Source organism: Micropterus salmoides, unplaced genomic scaffold (assembly GCF_014851395.1).
Source record: "Micropterus salmoides isolate LMB-PRFRI ecotype aquatic unplaced genomic scaffold, ASM1485139v1 Ms_hic_scaffold_8, whole genome shotgun sequence".
NCBI lineage: Eukaryota > Metazoa > Chordata > Actinopteri > Centrarchiformes > Centrarchidae > Micropterus > Micropterus salmoides.
The window spans coordinates 14,318,195-14,337,946 of record NW_024044570.1 but is presented as its reverse complement, the minus strand read 5'-3'; the positions used below and the strand labels follow the sequence as shown (position 1 = coordinate 14,337,946).

At 40.3% G+C, this 19,752-nt stretch overlaps 2 protein-coding genes across 2 annotated transcripts in view; one reads left to right on the top strand and one right to left on the bottom strand.

Moving 5' to 3' along the window:
- The window catches only part of LOC119893683 (cyclin-dependent kinase 17-like), a 31,287-nt gene extending 19,665 nt beyond the window's left edge, over nucleotides 1-11,622 (bottom strand). Inside the window, exon 1 of the mRNA XM_038705998.1 lies at nucleotides 11,284-11,622. The gene's annotated coding sequence lies outside the window, so the exon portion shown is untranslated. The remainder of the gene's footprint in view (nucleotides 1-11,283) is intronic.
- Nucleotides 11,623-14,481: 2,859 nt separating this feature from the next.
- Nucleotides 14,482-19,500, top strand: ucmab (upper zone of growth plate and cartilage matrix associated b). Its single transcript, XM_038705995.1, is given in 5 exon segments — nucleotides 14,482-14,572; nucleotides 14,670-14,783; nucleotides 14,876-14,971; nucleotides 18,173-18,271; nucleotides 18,365-19,500. Coding segments are annotated over 5 exon segments (465 nt in total). The 5' UTR covers nucleotides 14,482-14,514; the 3' UTR covers nucleotides 18,463-19,500.
- The last annotated feature ends 252 nt before the right edge of the window (nucleotides 19,501-19,752 follow it).

The following is a 19,752-nucleotide window of genomic DNA, read 5'->3' as shown; positions in this document are numbered from 1 at the left end:
TAACTGACTGTAAGAGCTAGAGTGTGTGAGAGAGAGAGAAAATCAGAGAGAATTTGTGTGAGGAGAGTAAAAAGATGTCAAATCAAGACAGAAGATATTAGGAAATGTTTGGAAGGAGCAGCCTCTCCCTGTGACCTCAATGTAGAGATGATGACTCCACTACTACTGCAGATCTGGACAAGTGTCTGTCTGCAGCGATGATGATTAACAACAGACATGAAAACACATGACTAGTACAGCCCCTCAGGGCTCGCTGCCTGTCAACTATTCCCTTGTGACAGCTTTTGTCTTCCAAATATCACTATGTAACCTGAATTGAGTCCAGAGCCAGAGCCAAACTGTGTCAAAGTATTTACTGCCTTTGGAGTACATGTTAGTGGAACAGAGTATGGCTGAAACTAAGACTGCCATCTAAATGTTGATATTATCAGTTAAAGGATTCACAGTTGTCTTGAAACAATACACACATGGCTATATGTACTTTGAAACAGTTTTTGGTTGCTGTAATTCTTCTTCCTTTCCATACCCGCAAAGAGACCACTTCCTTAAGTGATTTCAATTTCAAGTGATACAAGAAAAAATATCAAAAAAAGTCCTCATTCTGTGAAAAAGTTCAAGCAAAAGGAAATGTGAAGCTTTAGCAGTGACAAAAGTTAGTCTTGTTTAGAATGAAGCTCCCTCTTTGTGCTTCCCTCGACAGCGCTTTCTTGATTTCTAAGTATATAGGTAATCATTTGGGCAAATACCTATTTGATTTGTCTAACTAAAGGCTGTTTAAGCATCATATTATTACAGAAAGAAGACGGACTGTTCCCCATCATTTCCACTGGAACTGCAGCGGAAAGGGATCTTTCTTTTGCCTATATGGGCAGAAAAAAAATTAAAGCAACCAAAAATAGTTTTGTGGTAAATATGGTCATGTGTATGTATTGTTTTACGACAGACATGAAAACATGTGAACCAATCCTTTAAGAAGCCCTGATCTGAACTTAATTTCATCAGTCAACTTTTTTCCCTGCATCATTGCACAGCGACCACTGGATAACAGCATGACAGACAGACAACTTCTCTCAGAACATCGCTGCAAATAACAGCAATTTTATTATGAATTCATCTGTCATCTATCAATTATTTCTTCCATTTACATTAATGTGAAATGTCACAAAATTGTGAAAATCTTTCCCAGAGCCCACGGTCTTGTTTTGTCCAACCAGCAGTTCACAACCCAAACTTATTCAGTTTACAACAATATATTTCTTAAATAGTTAATAAATAACTAAAATTACTGATCACTGTTGCAATGGAGACTGGATTGTAACAACAAACGGCAGCCAAGTGAACAAATATCCTTGATTTAAAACTTTATCTTCACATAAATAGACAACAAACATATGTCTGCAAAAAAAACAGTATCTGGGGTGAGAAATAGGCTGTGCTGCTGCTGAATCATCTCCCCCCATTCCCTCCGCACAGCAGACAGCAGCAACTGTCTGTCTAAACTGGGCTTGAGGCCAAAGTAAACTAGGACAAAGACGAAATATGAAACAATAGATTATGAACACTTAAACAACGCAATGACACTTCATATATTCACAGCTGCAGATAGCCGTGAGGTAGCTGAAAAGTATGAACTCGAATACCCAAAAATTGTGCAACATGGCAGTAAAATGCATCCAGAGGTGGTTAGGATGAATACCATTACATTCCCGTGACATTCCGGGTTTAATTCTGGCCATCCATCTTTGTCACATGCCACCCTCTCTCTTTCCTGATGTTTCCTTACTCCTTGGCCCAATCCCAATGTCCCCCCCTAAGCCCTAAGCCCTGAACCCTCACAGACTTTACTGACGTCACTTGGAAAGTGATTGAGTTTAAGAGGCTGCAAGGGCTGAAAATGCTGTAAAGGACAGCACTTTGCCACTTTATCACGTTACCTTGACGACGCTGAAACACGTTGCACACTTTTTATTTTATGTTTTTGCCTTATTTTTAAGTCCTGCAGGCTCTCGTCCTACAGAGTGGAGGAGAGGTAGCCTAAATGTCAATATATATTTGTCAATAATGAATACACTATTGTTGGTCAAACAGTATCATTAAGCAGAATAAATATATATAAATATAGAATAAATAGTTGAATAAACTAAGTGTGTAATAATGTTATTGCATTCCTCTGACGTCATGTGTTCTATGCAGCATCTTAAGTTAAGAAAACTTTCAACAATTTTGACATCAGCCTAGGTGTCGATGCTTGTTTGTTTACCGTTTTCTTCTTCTCTTATAACGCGGCTTTGCCGTGATATTTCTCTCGCTTCCGGGCTTCCCTTGGTAACCCCTGTGTTTCACATCATACCACTGTGAACTGTGGGCAATTCCCTCAGCAAAAGTCTGCAGAAATGCGGACTTAAGAAAAGGGTCTAAAAAGGGCTCAAAATTCCGCGAGAAAGCCCTCGCGCACTTGACGATTTGACAGTGGGACAGCCCTAAGCCCTCATGGACTTCCTGGGAACGCGCCTCAAAGTCTGTGAGGGGGGACATTGGGATTGGGCTCCTCTTTCTTCATGCTATCAATCGGTCCATCCATTCATCCATCCATCCATCCATTAACTTCCACTTATCCAGGGTCAGGTCGCAGTGGCAGCAGGCTGGCTATTCCAGATATCCTAATCCCTACCAAGGCGTTCCCAGGCCAAATGAGATATACCATCCAGAGACAAGGGGCAACCCTGGTGGAGTCAAAACCAATACGGATGCAGCTCTCCCTTTTGTTATAAACAAGGTTTTACACAAGGTTTTGGTGTCTACCAACCCCTGCGGGAAATTTCAGTTGCTTGTCACTAACTGCACCTGTCTGCTGTTGAGCACGTAGTATACAGTACGTTTTTGGAGCTTTTTTGCTGCCTGGTGCGGCCAAATATAATACAACGCTATGAGAGCAGTGAGAGTGAACTAAAATAGTGTAGTTGCATACCTGACAGATTAACAATGAGCTGAAACTTGGTATAAAAGCTCCACAAAGTAGAGCTAGAGGTGTAGGTGATCATTCCTTGAAGGTTCCTCACTACAAGCAAAACCTTTCATATTGTTTTCACATTGTTATTATAAAAAATATTGAACAGCACTCTTCTCCACTGCAGCCTTATTTTTCAATTCAGGCTGGTCAGAATATATATTTTTACAGCTTTAATCCTACATTTTTACATGCTGTTCTTTGGTGCTCTTAGTCAAGCAACAATCAATCTAATTATTCCAGGAACTGAGATGAGGCAGAAAGTCAACTCGACTGTCATAACAGCTTCACATCAGTCCGCCTCACGACACATCAGCTCCAGCAAGGGCAAGCAGTCTGTCGAACCACCGAACAGCAACTGTGTTAACTGCTCGTCTGCTGCAGCCTTACACACAGCCTGCAACATGTGCTATATGTATCATAACTCCAATGGAAAACTATTTATTCCCCACGGTTGAAGGGTGCCTGAAGAGGACAACTTACCAATCAAAACACTGATGATTTAATAGTCTCAATAGTTTTTTTTTAATAGTCTGGGGCGACAGTTTTCCCAGCATGTTTTGATTTCAATACAAATGTAACATTCTGATTAGTTATGAAACAATTAGTCAAGGAATCAACAGAAAATTAATCAGGTTTGGATGATTGATTCATAATTTAATAAAGCAAAAATCAAAATCTAAAATATTTACTTATTACCTGATATTAAATGAGACGATTGGCTGCTTTTCTCTGTTTTATATCATTGTATTATATAATTTATACATTTGGCTTTTGTACTGCTGGTTGAACAAAACAAGGCATTTGAAGATGTCAGCTTAGGCTCCAAGAACTTGTAATGGAAATTGAACAGATTAATCAATAGTGAACATAACTGATAGTTGTAGCCCTCACTCTGATATTATTCTGGACAAACAAAATCACTATAATGTGTTTACAACCATTGGAATAAGCTCAAATCAGGATTATCTGCCACCAAATTTGAATAAATTGGCAGGCCATTCACTGCTGGTTTTTGTAGTCAATCTCTCTTCAGTTTCCATGGTAATATCCAGAATCCCATCTTAGTTTATGAAAGTAAATGTGGAGGCACATTAACATCACATAAATAACCGGGATAAGACCTAATATCCAGCAGACCGTGGATACAAATCATTTTCTGAATGCTCCATGGAAAGTTAATGGCAGCAGTTGTGAGTTAGGGGAGCTGTCTACTGTGCACCCGTATCCGCTGGCACACGTTCCTGCTCTGGGATCGAGTGTGGAGCTTTGGACATGATCCCTGTTCCAAGCCTTATCCCTGCTCCCCTAAGTAGGCCGGTTTGAGGTCTGAGCTCCAGATCTGCTGGGAGTTGGCCAGGGACGAGGAGGAGGAAGAAAGTGGGGGAAATGTGGGGTCCGAGCGCTGCGCTGATTTGGGATTTGTTGCCATCGCAACCCCGCTGCTTTTTCCATGTTGAAAATGCAGAGCACGGAAGGAGACTGCATGCATGCTGATTTTCCATCTCACACCCTATGGAAACCCCACACTGCCCTCACATACACACACACACTCCTGCAGCTCCCCCGACTACGTCTGCATTTTCATTCCCTGAACCAGCCTTCAAACACGCCATAACATGACTCTCGCCTCACAGACACACAGACTCTTTGACATCACCAGCTGTATGTTAAATTGCATTTTCCTTTCTCTGTTTTCATGGCAGTACAGTCTGCAGGATGTAGTCGGGTGAATGCAGGGGAAACGGGGGGATGGGTGGGGGCATTATGGATGCTGCAGTGGTGAAAACAGACATATGCTTCATATGCATTCTGTTCTTTTCCTGCTGCGGCCATGAGTGAACATGACGGCTACTAAAAGGGTAAGGCCAGAGCTCCTGTTGGGAGGAACCAGCACCCCCTGCAGAAGTCCTGCAATGCCAGACTAGAGCTTCACTGCAGGAGTCTCCGCAACTGTGCCACTTCTGCTGGACTAACCAATCACACCACAGTCACTATCATTGCCATAGGGTGACTGCTGTCTGGGCCACCCACAGCAACAGGAAAAGCAAGGTCACAAACCTCTCTGCGGGCCCTACAGGGTTCAGTTAACCACCTAAAGTGTCACTACCTTCAGGAGAATGGGGGGCCCTAGAAAACGCCTGCCTGCCTGCCTGCCTGCCTCTCCTCCCCTTGCTGCCTTGCTCACAGAAGAAGACAGAGAACAAGCGTGACTGTTGGCATGATTCACGGGTGAGCTCAGCCTTGCTTTTCTAAAGAGCAGCCTTTTCTCATCCTGGCCAAGACAATGAGGACATGAGTGAAGGAGCTGGCTCCATTATGGGGGCCTTATATAAAGGCTGCATTGTACACAGTAAATAGAAGGCTTTTTCAGGAGACGCAGGAGGTAGTGGTGTGCTGCATGGTGCTGAGCTGAGCATGACAACCAGGCAGGCATGCTTCCCCCACATACTGCAGCAGGTTACTTCACTTCTACTTAAACAGTAAGAATTTAACAGTTTGAACTTAACAAAGCCCAGGTTCATCATATTTTGCCTCTTTTCTTTGACCCTTTCCATCACCCTGATGCACATTCTTTCCTCACCCTGCTTTCACACTTGTCTCACGTGTCACCTGTGTCCACCGAGCAGAGTGGTGCTGACAGACAGGTCAGGGCTGATGTGTTTGTGTGTGCGAGTGGGCCCACTATACTTGTGGGGTCTGACAGCTTTGTGGGGACCAAAATGCTGGACCCCACAATTTTCAAGGGCTGTTTACGACTTAGTTTTAGAGTTAAAATGGGTTAAGGTTCAGAGCAGGGTTAGGCACTTAGCTGTGATGGTTAAGGTTAGGGTAAGAGGCTAGGGAATGCATTGTAGGTGAAGGTGTGTGTGTGTGTGTGTGTGTGTGTGTGAAATACAACAGACATCTCAGCCAGAGCCTGTGGCCGAAGGAGGCCAGGCCAGTGACGCACAGCCACAGATCTCACAGCAATAAGATTCAACACTAGCTGATTAACACTGCTGCTATGGTTACAGCGGCTTGAGTGACAGGCCTGCTCCTCTCTAAGCGTTCTCTGTTGACCAACACTGGCTGCACTCAGATAGACGACCAAGTTCAATTTTGCAGATTCATAGCTGCAGTTTAACGGTACACTGAGCTATAAAATGGTGTTCAAGTCAAATGTATCAATCAAATCTGATGCTTTTCTTAGTCTTACATCACACCATCATATTAGACGTTTCAGACTGTTGGTCAGATAAAAGAAGACACTTGATGAAGTCACCACATGTTCTAGGATTTTCAGTATATTTTATGTTTTACAGACCAGACAATTCATCAATGCAGATCAATTGATAATGAAAATAATAGCTACAGCCCTAAAAATACAGAATTCCCAGAGCTCAAGGTCACCTCTTCCGATTGCTCGGTTTACTTGACAAACAGTCCCGGCTTTCCCACAGTGTTTTATAGTGGAGGCGGGCCACCTCCACCTCCACCTCCACTAACATCAGAAGAAATACAACATTAACCTTCAGGGGAAATCAACAGATGGACCATTTCACACAGCAGACGTTACGTATTTAATGAGTGTGGCTGTTGTTTAGCCGTCATCTACTAACTAAATTGATCACGAAACGTGACACATGAAGATCTGGGTGGCTTAATGTCTCTACTAAATAATTTCCTAGGAAACACAAAGTCTAAAACTCAAAGCTATGCAATTTCCAAAGATATAAGAGAGTAAAAAAATAAATACTCCCTTTTTAGAAACCGGGACAAGACATTCGACTCTGCATTACCGATAGTTGTATTATTTTGTAAATTGCCCCACATGACTCTGTGTGTAGTTATAACAATGACAGCATTTGTCATTTGTCACAGAAAGAATCCACTTTTACTATTGCTTTCAATATTCTAGATAAATGTAGGCTCACATATATACACAATGGGGACTCTTTCAGAGATTTTCCCATTGCGTGAACTCGTTTGGCAGGTGCAAAAAAAAAAATATTTTAAATGAATTTCCCTTCATAAATATATTGAAAACTATACATCTAAAGCACCACTTACACTTGGTAACTTACCGGGTTTATGAACAAGATGAAAGGCCAGCATGAACTGTGACAGATAAGCCTTGTGGATCCAGCTGGGTTCAAAGCAGGGCAATGACATCAACAGATCTGACAGAAGCAGACTAGTGTCACGACTATGTTTTTTTTTATTCAATCCAATTTTTGTTGTTGGAATCCTTTGTATATAAAATAATATTTTACATGTTAATTTCTCCCCATATCTGCATCAATAGATAGATATGTTAATTGCCGTAAATCATTCCAGACAAAAGGCAGCATGATTATCACAGCTCATTACAGACATAATCGCCCAGGCGTGGACTCATCTGATCTGAACCTGAGTCAAGTCACCTGGCGTCCGTTAGTGAGCAGAGCATTAGCATCAGAGAGAGCGACAATTAGCCTTCCCCCTCCTGCCCGCACAGCTCTCATCGTCTCACCGACAGGTCCTGATAGCCTTTCATGGCTGTGAAAAGAAAACAGCAGGCCACGCTGCTATCTAACTAGGGGCAGACGGCAGGATGGGGTTATCAGAATATCAGTTTCCCTATCAAACTGCAAACACAAACAGCCTTCATTAGCCTTTGTAGTAATTTCAAACAGCCTGCATGGTTTATTACAGCAAACCGCTCAGAAAGTTAAGGTGGTATCTTGTTTGTAACTGACTTTTTTCTGCTACGACTGTACAACACAAGATTATTTTTCAATGAATCATTTATAGGGTGCAATAGGCAATTACTTTTGATTAATCGGCCAATTATTTTCTCAATGAAATGCTTTTTTAGTTGTCAGATTATTCGTTTATCAGCAAATCATCATATTTCAGCAAATGTTTGGAATTTCAGCTTGATGAATGATTTTCATTGTTGATTCATTTTATGGTTGTTTTATTTGAATCAAAAGAAATGAGGAAAAACATGTTTTCCTTTGTGGTACTTTTTCTTTCTAACTTGGTGAGAGGTGAAAAACTCACTGAGCCTTTAATTAAATGGAAAATTGATAATGTCATTAAGAAGGAACCTGACATTTATTTTTAGCTGTGAAACAGTGGTCTACTTTCTCAATCCCTAATTAGAAAAACTTACTGAGCCATGGTGGAGCGGGCCTGGGGGTTTCTAAATTCAGCTAATTAAAAAACTAAACACATGGACTTAACATGGTTTTTTATTACACCAGTGAGAACTTAATTATGAACACCTGATCCCTAATATGCGATGCTATGCTGGCTGTAATAACGTTGGTTTGGATGAAGATGTGTGTGTGCCTGCTTCCAAATAAAGACCAGACAAGTGTTCAGACAGCAAATCCTGCCAAGAGTGACGGGAAAAAAGGCAATATTTGTCCCTCACCTGTTTCAGACATTAATACTGCAGATGACAACCCAGATATGTGGTGTAAGTTATTACTGTATAACTCGATCAAACAGGTTCTCAGCCAGCTGGCTCAGTGGCTGCAGCAGGGTCTTTACTACCACCAGACATTTCCAGATTCAGAGAGTCGGGGAGTGGAGGCGGTCAAACTTGCAAGCAGCAGCATTTGTCTTGTGAGACAACTGCATATGAGAGGCCTGAGCTGCATGCTGGTGCCAGAATTCTTGTGTTAATGCAGCAGAGAAAAGAGGAAGAAGTTTGTATTCATGGCTATCTATAGATAGGAGTGGTGCCTGTGACATAGCAGCTGCTCCCCAGAGAGCAGCGACACATTAACCTTCAGCCAGCTGTCTTGGCCTGCCGGTTAAACATGAGCTCACACACTCAGAGAGAATATACACTTGTATTAGCAAAACCTTAGTCCAGGAATTTAAATCACCCCAAAAAGTCTATTAAGTCTGGTTTGAAATCTTTCTATGTATCATAGCATGTTCAAAAGTAGAGAATGAATCTAAAAAAACACAACCATTAATGTGCATGCTCCCACTCAGACACCCCAATACACATACTGGACCAATCATCTGATCTGCACTGGGACTCGAGAGATCAGCACCGCATGGCTACAGCTGTTTCACAGCGGGTCAGGTTACCCTGCCACCAGCATCCCCTAGGCCTTCTCCAAGGGAACGACCTCACGTCGAACCAACACACACAGGCAGTCGGGCACACTGTCCCCCAACAGCTCCCTGTACCCCTGCAGGTACCAGGCGTAACACACGGTATTTTGAGTCCAAAACAGACATACTTCCTAAAGCTCCTTGATGATACACATCTTGCAAGGAAACTCAACAGCTTGTGATTGTCACACTGAAACCTCCTCACAGGAAATGAGAGAAAGTGCTGCAGCAGCCATCAGCCATCAGCAAAACAATACAGACTGTAAATAGTGACAAGTAGAACCGGGTACAGAACCAAAACAGAATTGAACTGTCAAAAGCTGGCACTAAATGCTGCTTCTTCACTTATTTTTGGGTGTGGTCCACTAATCAGACAATCGGTGGTTCGAACCCCAGCTCCTCTAAAGGGCTGCATGTTGAAGTGTCCTTGGGCAACATACTAAACCCCAAATTGCTTCCTGTGCCATCAATGTGAATATTAGTTTCCTTTCAGAAAAGCAGTTGGCTCCTTGCATGGCAGCCTCTGCCATCAGCATTTGAATGTGCGTGTGAATTTGCCATATAGTGTAAAGCGCTTTCAGTGGTCGAAAGACTGCAGTCCATTTACCATCAGATATTTTTGTGTTCAATTCCTGTTGTTATTGTTCAGTTTGACATTTAACATTGAGAAGTTTGGTTTCTTAAAATATATCGATTAATTAATCAACATAAATGTATTAGAAACTGTTTTGATAATTGTTCGAGTGATGCTTTAAGTAAAGGAAGTGCCAAATATTCACTGGTTTGAACTTCTTGAATGTGAACATTTGCTGGTTCTTCTTCTCTATAACAGTAAACTGAATATTTAGCTTCAAATAACTATACATTTTTGTCAGCCAAAACAAGAAAACGGAAGACGTCAATTCTGATGGTCAATTTTCTGTATTTTCAGACATTTAAAAGACTTAACGATCAGTTAATCTGGAAAATAATCTGGTGATTAATTGATAGTGGAAAATAATCACTAATTGCACCCCCTATTGTTCAGGACATTTTTGATTCCAATCTTTGATTCTGAACAAGCTATAATTAAAGACTAAACGAATGTAATTATTAAAGTTAATGTTAATATTTGTGACCATCAGTTTGATTGTTTTACAAGTGATTTTGAATACATTTACCACACACACCCTGAGTCAGTAGACTTAGGATAAGGCCAATAACAACATGAGAACAATAAATGTGGCAATAAATATGTAACCACACAGGCTCCTGGGTGTTTTCACACCAAACTTCCTCATCAGTTTGCCATAAACATTCCTCCCCTCTCCAGAACAATGATGTCTTCCTTTTGGACATCCTGCTAAACTCACACTCATCTCACAACCACACAGTTTAACTCCCCATACAAAGAAGACATGAGTACAGGAATTCGTTGAAAGCAGCCTCTTGGGGTGAGATTCCTAGAAACTGCAGTCTTTCTCAAGCTGTTTCCCGTACAGGCTCCTGCCCTGACCTTGCTACAAACAGCTGAAAGGTCTTAAAGTTGTTAATACACACTGTGTGTGTGTGTGTGTGTGTGTGTGTGTGTGTGTGTGTGTGTGTGTGTGTGTGTGTGTGTGTGTGTGTGTGTGTAGGCTGGTACAGTTTTCGCTGTGCTTCAAGTAGTTTGAGAAACATTTGGTCAGGGCATTGCTGAAATGTGGGTCAGTGAATGTTTTGGTAGCAACTATGCAAGACGATACATGCAGAGCAGCCAGCCAGCCCTCCCTCTCTTTCACAACCAAACCTCATACAATTTAGTAACAACTAACCAGCGAGAATGTTTGTGTTGCTCCGTGTGGTATTTAACAACAAAGTAGACGCAAATGTTTAACCATGAACTCACAAAGGAAGGAATGGTAAACCATTAACCACTCTGAACTTAGTTTACCATTCATTAATGCTGCATGTGGCTAAGCTCACAGTTTGTTTTAGTTAAATGCGACCATTCACCGGTGAATGGGACAAAGTGGAAAGCTCAACACAATAAACGGCTGCATTCACACGGAGGTTCTTCGAACTAAACACTGCTACATTGTTAAACCTGTTTTGTGTCAACGCACGGTGGTGTAAATGTTTCCAACCGGTGGTTCAGCCGATGTTTCGCTGTGTTAAATTCACAGAAACTACGCCAAAAAACTGAGGATTCTCACCAGAAACGATGAGCGGTACTCCGACCGGAGTCCCCGACCTCGGAGCTTCTTCTCTGGCCGGATGCCGTCTTTCCCTCCGAGCGTGCAAAAAAAACACCGACTGCTTCGTCTTCGTGGTTTCGGTGTGGTGGTGGCTACTTTCTGGTCTTCAATGTCGCTTACATCCGCGGGATTGTAGCGTCCAGTAGCATGGTTTTGTTTTTTATCCTTTAAACTTTCACTCCCGGTAGAAAATAGGAAGCGCTGCTGTTGTTTTTTCGTTTGCACAGACCATGGCAGTGTGAGAGACGATGGTGATTACTGGTTGATCTGAGTGTGTCCTCTGCCTGACTGCCACCACACAGCCGTGTCATCAAAATGTCAGCGGGGAAACAGCGCCACCTAACTGTTGGTGCTGGATAAGACAGGGAGGTTGTCAGCGCGGCCCACAGCGGCCCTTACTGGAGGCAATGCTGCAGGCCTAGATTGTCAGAAACACAGTCGTGTTCATTGCCAAGTAGGTTTTCACTTACAGTTTTTACATACGAGGAATTTGCTTTGGTATTTTGCAATAAACAATAACAATAAAATTAATAAACAACAAACATAATAAGGGGAATAAAAAGATATATAAAAACAAGTAAAGTCACAAAACATAAATAGAAAACATGGACAAAATATACATTTTTATTTTCACCTGACAACTGACATCATTGATGTAAGGTTAATTTATTAAATGGTGAAATGTAACTAAGTAAATTTACTCAAGTAGGGCCTACTGTGGGCCTACTTAAAGGGACATGGTCAAAAAAATAACTTTCTCAGAAAGTATCTGGTGCTCACGAGCAAGTATCTGGTGCGCACCAGATATCTTTCAGGAGATGATTTCATGAGATGTTACAGGTATGTGGTGCACACACCATAGTGTCTGGTGTGCACAAGATTTGCCTATATGTCTGTTTAGTCGCTATGTACAAATTCAAGGTACTTTCTATTTTATGTAACTGTATACTTCTACTCCACCACACCTCAGAGGCAAATATTGTACTTTACTTTACATTACTCCACTCCATTTGTCTGACAGCTTTAGTTACTAGTTACTTTACAGATTACAATTTTTCATACCATTTCTGTCCAGTGAAAACAATGTCAAATTGTGAATACATTGAAATGCAACTGTACCCCCCTCAATGCTGCACATGCACAATATATAAACAGATATTCAAATTTCAAACAATACAATATGTGTAAGATTACTGAAGTATTCTTTTAAGGGCTGGAAAAAATCCTCCTACTTCTTAAGCTAAATAAACTATTTAACAAAGCTGAAAACAGGGCAGTTTCTCTGAGCTCATGAAAAGTTTAGTTTTTAGAGGTAGATGGTTTTCACAGGACAGCAACACTACAAACTTGACGATCTTATATAATGCATTGCTGCAGATTAAACTACCCAAGAGTTTCTAAAGTAGGTAAAATGAGCTTACATTAAACATACATCAATTAAATGCGCTACTACCTTTTATACTTAAAGTAAATTTCGCTGATAATAGTTTGCTTACATACTTTTGTTTAAGTAGGGTTTTTAAATGCAAGACTTTTACTTGGAGCTCCGGGGACATCTCCCCTTATACTTACCTATATTTTGCTGTTTAGTCAGATTATTGTTGATGTGGTCTATTGTTATTAGTATTTTCTACCTCTAACTTTGAGCATGAATATATATTATATGTAGGGCCTATGGTGAATACTAGTTAGATGTCAGGATAATTCTTCACTTTAGTGTTCAGTATATAATTTTGTCTTATCACCCGATTTGCACCACAAACAGACAGTATATTACTTGGCACTAAGAAACAGTGTATATTCTACATCTTACCATGTTAAGTTTTTTGAGTTTTGAGTAACATCCTAAAACGAATCACTTCCTTGCACACTGGACAAACATCCCATCAGATTATGTCTGTATTTGAGATAACCTGCTATCTAAAGCACAAAAATCAAAAGCAGCATGTACCACTTTTCCTGAATTCAAAACTAACAGACTGATAATCAGTTGGTGCATATTAGAAAGATTTTCCTCCTCTTACATGCTTCTCTCACTTACTTGCAAACTTACAACACGTCCTGAAACCTTCCCCTCCAACTTCCTCTCACTTTCCTGAGCAACAATCCCAAACAGTTTAAACATTCAGTCCTTTCTGGGGGGAAGCCAGAATTCAGGTGGGAAAAACGCTAGCCAAACAGAAGGCTGCATACTTTCCAGCAGGACCTTATGCAGAAGCAGAGGGAGCGGCCTTGTTGAGGGGCCTCTTTCAGCTACATCTGCACAGGAGACATTTGGCAAGAAAAACTCTCCAGCTCTGGGCATCGTTTGTTTTCTGCCAATTTTTTCCAGAAACGTCACTGTTTTTGTTGTCTGACATCCATCTTTTTTCTTGCAAGTAGATATTAACCAGGCAACTGGTGCATATTCAGGCTGTGGTGTAATTTCAATAGTGAGCCCTATAAATTTCCCCTTCTATGATTAAAGAAATAGGAAACTAAGTGAATTTACTCAAGTACTGTACATGGACTTTATTTGAGTATTTCTACTCCACTACAATTCAGAGGCAAAAATGTAACTTTTTACTCCACTTGTTACTCTGCAGTATTAATAATACAAAATTTAATCAACAAATACATTATTATGTGTAATTACAAGCTAAGATAAGACTTCATTTATATGTAAAGTAATTCAAATGTGATCAGCATTATTATAAAATGGGCCATTCTGCATATTGAGTACATTTATTTTTGGTGCTTTAAGTATATTTTGATGCATATACTTTTACATTTTCACATATGTGAAATCTTGAAAGCAGGACTTTTACTTGTAAACAAGTATTTCCACACTGGTAGTACTTTTACTTAAGTAAAAGATTTAGACAAAAGGTACATGGTGGATTTGCTACAGAAAACGTACATTTATTTGCAGCATAATGACAGAACAAAATAAGTGGTTAAAGGAGCACAATAACTTTTTCAAGTCAATATTAAATCCTCGGCACCTTCTGTCACTTGGAAACCCTCTCTGCTGTTTGTTGGATTCAACCTCTTATCCAATCTGCATGGTCACTCCCTCCCTTTCCTCTCACAAGCGGTCAATATTCCTCCAGGCTCCCACCCCACCTCTCACATACATCTTACTCACCTCTCCCTCCTGGTCTGCCTCACCACTCGTTATCTCTCACCAATTTAGACACAGAACTCAAGATGTCCTGGACAAATGCAACCCTGCTGGCCCTCCTCGCCGTGCTTCATGTACTTTCCTGTGAGTCTGCTGCAGGAGAACTTATATCAGGATCATCTTTGAAGCAAATAGAGTGAAGATGACTGTTTGTTTCCTTTGTATTTCATGGAGAGGTAAGCATGGGAGCCTGTTTTAATTTAGAGCCTTCATGTCTTGTCCCCTGGCCCAGTGTCTCCAGAGGCCGACTCTGCAGCTGTGCCCAGCAGCACAGGAAGCTCTAGAGACCCACAAGGTGAGGACCTGCAACAGCTGCATCTCTTCTATATCCTCTCTCTTTTTATCCCTTCATGTTGTGAACTGAATCCTCTCCTGCTCCCACTGCAGGTCTGCTTAAGAAGATCTTCATGAATGAGGCCGATGCATCAAACTTCTTCAGAAGACGCAGCAGACGGGGTGTGAAGTCTCAGGATGAGATTACCGGTGAGTTCACTCTGGGTTTTGTTTGTGGAAGTTTGGATTCAGGTCTGGCCAGCCAAGGTGGTGTGTGTGGTTGTGTGTTTGGGGTAATTGTTGGCATCTGTGTCTTATTATATAGGATATTTTCACTGTTATGCCACGCTGAAAGTCAATATGTTGCATCCAAATTGTTCCTTCATTAATACAAATAATGAGTCATTGTGAAACCATTTCTCTCAAGAATTTTTTTTTTCTCATTTTCAGAAACCAAAACATCCTGCACACTGTTGATCACTTGTACTGACTTTATTACTAGTGATTTATTAATATTGATAAAGTGAGGGTACAGTTTTATATAGTTTCCTTACGGTGAAGAGTTTTTGATCCTACACACCTGTCTTTAAAACTTTATGGTGTGCTAAACTTTGTCACAGTTGTTACCTCTCAAAACAAAACAAAAAAATCTGCTAAAGAGCTGAAATAAATCCAGTGAGGGTTTATGTGCATGAGAAATCTTCTAGAAATGGGTGTAACTCTGTCCAAAAAAGACAGGAAAGGGCAGCACCAGTATCAACAAAGTGACATTTGATTCTCGAATTTATCTGATTGAAATGATCTGAATGAAACATTTTCTGCTCCAAGACAAATTGTCCTGCACAACAGGCCTTTGAAAAAGTAAAGACAAAAACATCAGAACCACTGGGAGAGAAAGAATTAATGCTCATGTGATTGACATGGACAAAACAAAGCATTTATCGTCTAAACAAGATAAAAGTACTGATAACATGATATTATGCATCTGAATACTGCGTAAAAAAAATAATACTTATTTTTGTACAATATAACCACACGTTATATTTATTATTTATTTAAGAAAATTCACAGATAGATGAAATTACTCTTGAAACTGAATACCTTAATTTGCAGTTTGAATGGACAGAGATGATATTGATGACCTTTATGTTGTTTTAATTGTGGCAGCCAGCAGCTGTTAACTGTTTTCTGAACCTGGCCTGACCCGAGACCAGAGAGTCAGACGTGTCTGGTCACACAGCAGCTCTGCTTCCTCTGCTGGAGGCTGCAGCAGGAGCCACAGGGCAGCATGGAGCTCACCTCAGAGTATATCCATGAATATCCTCTTTACAAGTGTGTGAAAATTCCCATATTGTACAATGTTTGACATTCAAGAGTGATTTAACAGCACTGTTATGTACAGTTCTGTCAACAGGAAGGTGAGAGCACACACTGAGCCTGCTGCTCTGAGTTGGAGTTGTGTAACATACAGTGGGTCCGTGTGTGTATCAACAACATGACACTTTGTGCAGCTAAAGGAGGGATAAAATGAACACAAAGCAGTAAAACACAGTGAAAAGACTGAGATGGACGAGTGAGTGGGTGAGCAGTTCGGCGTTGAATGTGGAATGTGCCGACACACAGGCAAAAAGGGGTCAGAGAAAAACCATTTAAAAAAAAAGTGAGACAAATAAAGTGTGCTCACTTTGAGGAGCCTCTCCTGCTGGATAATGACATAAAAGCACAACATCCCACTTGCAGATAAATGAAATTTGCAAAGGAAAATATCTGATATATGTACTAACTGTTTGTGTAGGTGGACATGTTGAGGCACAATTTAAAGCAAAGCTTTGACATCCAAACGTAGGCATCAGACTCTGAACGAATGCTGCTGTTTGACTGTTTGTTTTTGTGGGAGTTGGTGAGCCAGAAGAAGCTGGTCTGCTGTAGTGTGTCAGGTGAAGAAAATTATGGATGATTAACTCTGCTGTGCAATGTTTGAAAAGGATAACAAACCAAAAATAGTAGGTAGTTGCTCTCAATACTGTCCTATTAAATATGTTCTCTGCAACTCCCTGATCTGCAGTTCATCTGGATATCTTATAAACTTTAAACCTTGTAATTCAAAAAGTGACTTGTATTTCCAACATGAGTTCCAACTCCCGCTGCATGCTCAGGCTTGTGCTGGGAATTCTGGTAAAGGTCACAATGTTGTGACCTGACTTTGGAAAGCCTACGCATGGCTATCCCAAACCTTTCCTATCTGAGCTATAGAAGCTTTCTAATGTTACTACTAGTGTATGAGTTTCACTGACACATTCTTGGCCACATATGACAGACGAGTACTTGAATGTGTTCTGTTCTTCTTCGCATGTTAAATGCTGCTGGTCAGAGGTCACATGCAGGTCACTCTTCTGTATCTATATTAGTACAAACTTGGAACCAGATCCAAAGTGGAACGGGTTACCAGAACCCATCCTTACTAAAGAGATTGCAGTGTTGGAAAATACCCACTTGATGTGTCTAACTCAGACTGTTGAAGTCTCATATTAACTTCTGCTGAACTTTAGGATGTATTTTTGGATCAAACAAGGACAAGGATTTTGTCCTCAATCACTTACACTAATATTGCATTAGGAAGTATGGACAGGAAGAACAGTTACAGAGACCAGTCACTCAACCAGTAACTTCAATGTACATGTGGGCTTGTGAGTTTTTTATGAAGATGGACTTGCTTTCTACCCACACATATCTTTCTGTATCCAGTAAAAAAGGTGAGACATGACTCATTAGACTTCCTTCCGTCACTTGGGGGTCCAGGTTTTGTATGTTTGTGTGTGTCGGCCTTGGATACAAGCAGTTTCTGTGAATCACAGCTTCACCACAAATACCAGCGTTATTGAAGGTCACAAAAAGCAGCTTTTGTTCAGACACAAAGATTCAGTAGTGTGGATCTTTTTGAGGTTGTGGTTTTATGATGTTTAACAGTCATGGTGTTGAGTAGGTGTGTGTCTATACTAGCTTTGAATTGAAACTGTGGTTCCTGCCCAAAGGGTGTCCAGATTGAAATGTAAAGAAAATATTTTTTTTACTTTCTGTCAGTACATATTTTTACAAAAAAAGGAAAACACAAAGCAACCCAAACAAAGCCCAAAAAGCTGCTGTCATTGCAGAAAAGCACAGATGAGCAAGTTTTATGTAGTTCTCCAAAAAGTGAACTGTATATTGTATAACATCAACTCATGGTGTTTAAAATAGATTAAAATCTTTGCTTTATATGTACTGTTTGTGTGCCTGATGTCATGTTTGCTTCATCAGCAAATCCTACTCAGCAAATAGCAGCCGGGTTAATATGACAATAAACTACATAATCTATGATGTTTATCATTTCATGCTCAGTTCATTCATCCTCCTCCTCCTCTGTGCTTGCAGCTGAGCAGAGGCAGATTCTGGCTGCAGATGAACGGAAGAGAGAGTTTCACGAGGAGAAGAGGAATGAGTTTGAGAGTTACGCTGAAGAGGAGCACGATGGTATGCAAACCCTGATTTCTGATGTAGCTGAGGGGGATGAGTTCATTCACTCGACCAGCTCATTCATCCCCGAAAAATTTCACAATCTTCCAGAACAAAACGAGAGGACCAGAGAGAGCACCGAGCAGTGGAGAGAGTTTCACTACGACGGGATGCATCCTTCTCAAGAATACAACCGTCAGTCCATCTGAGACTGAGAGGAGAGAGGTGACGCTGAAAGAAACACCTGTAACTTCACAATGAGGCATTTCTCCTCAGACCTTTGACCTTTGAATGCGTAAAAGTAATGATAATTGCAAACTTTTTCAAATGGATTTCTTTTGAAGCCCCAAAATGTAGAAAGCTTTTGAAATGGTAACCTCTTTGCCACAAACTGGGCTGCACATTTAATGAAAAAGACATTGTTGTTTCACACAGCAAACAGTTATTTGATGTTTTGTATGTTTACAGCTATGGATGGACATATATCTTGTTCATTCGTTTAGGTCTGCAACTAACGATTACTTTCATCATCGATTAAGCTACCGATTATTTCAATCAATAACGATATTTCATTTGGCCTATAAAATGTCAGACAACAGTAAAATAAAATAAAATCCAAGATGACTTAATTAAATTTCTTGCTTTTTCCAACCAACAGTCAAAAACTGTTATTACTACTAGTTACTATTATAGTGGCCCAAGAAAACAGAAAACAAAGATTACATCGGAGATGTTGGAACTAGTGAATTTATGGCAGTTCTGTTTATAAAATAACTTAAAATGTCATTCACAGACAAAGAATTGTGCAGTATGTTATATAAATAGTTAAGTTACTTATAGTTGTTGTCAGTTAGAGGTTCCTGTTAGACCTTATGAACTTATTCAGGATTATAATAATAATCACAGATGAAAATCCATTGCATTTAACAGCTGATGTCTCTGAAACCCCCAAACAGAAGTGATGTGTCCTTTTCTGTAGTGGACTTCTGAAACATGTCATCAGTTCAAAATTATGTTTATAAGCAATTCAGTCATGAAGTATTGAGCTGATAAAACAATGTAAAGTATGTTTTTTTAGCTATTAAGGAGGGCCCGGTCTCCTGGGTTAAATACATGTGCAGTGATTTAATAACACATTACCAGAAAAAGAATAAGTGTGAATATGCTGTATTTACTATACATTTACTCACTTGTGATGACATTAGATCTTTTAACATAGTCATATAAAAATCTGTATTCAGTAACATTCTTTAAAAAAGGTACAAAATGTGTACAAACTAACTTAGAGATCTATATTTACTCCCTGTCAAAGAAGCAACGACTCATGCTTACAAGCCTCTTTTTTTAATACATGAATCTCTACAACTCCAAAGCACATTTCTGCAACAATATGTAATACATGCATACTGAGGGTCTTTCAATGCTTCATATATTTTGCTTTCTGTTGATATTTTGGGGAAGAAAATATATTGGGAAGACAAAAATAAACACTCAAGGCC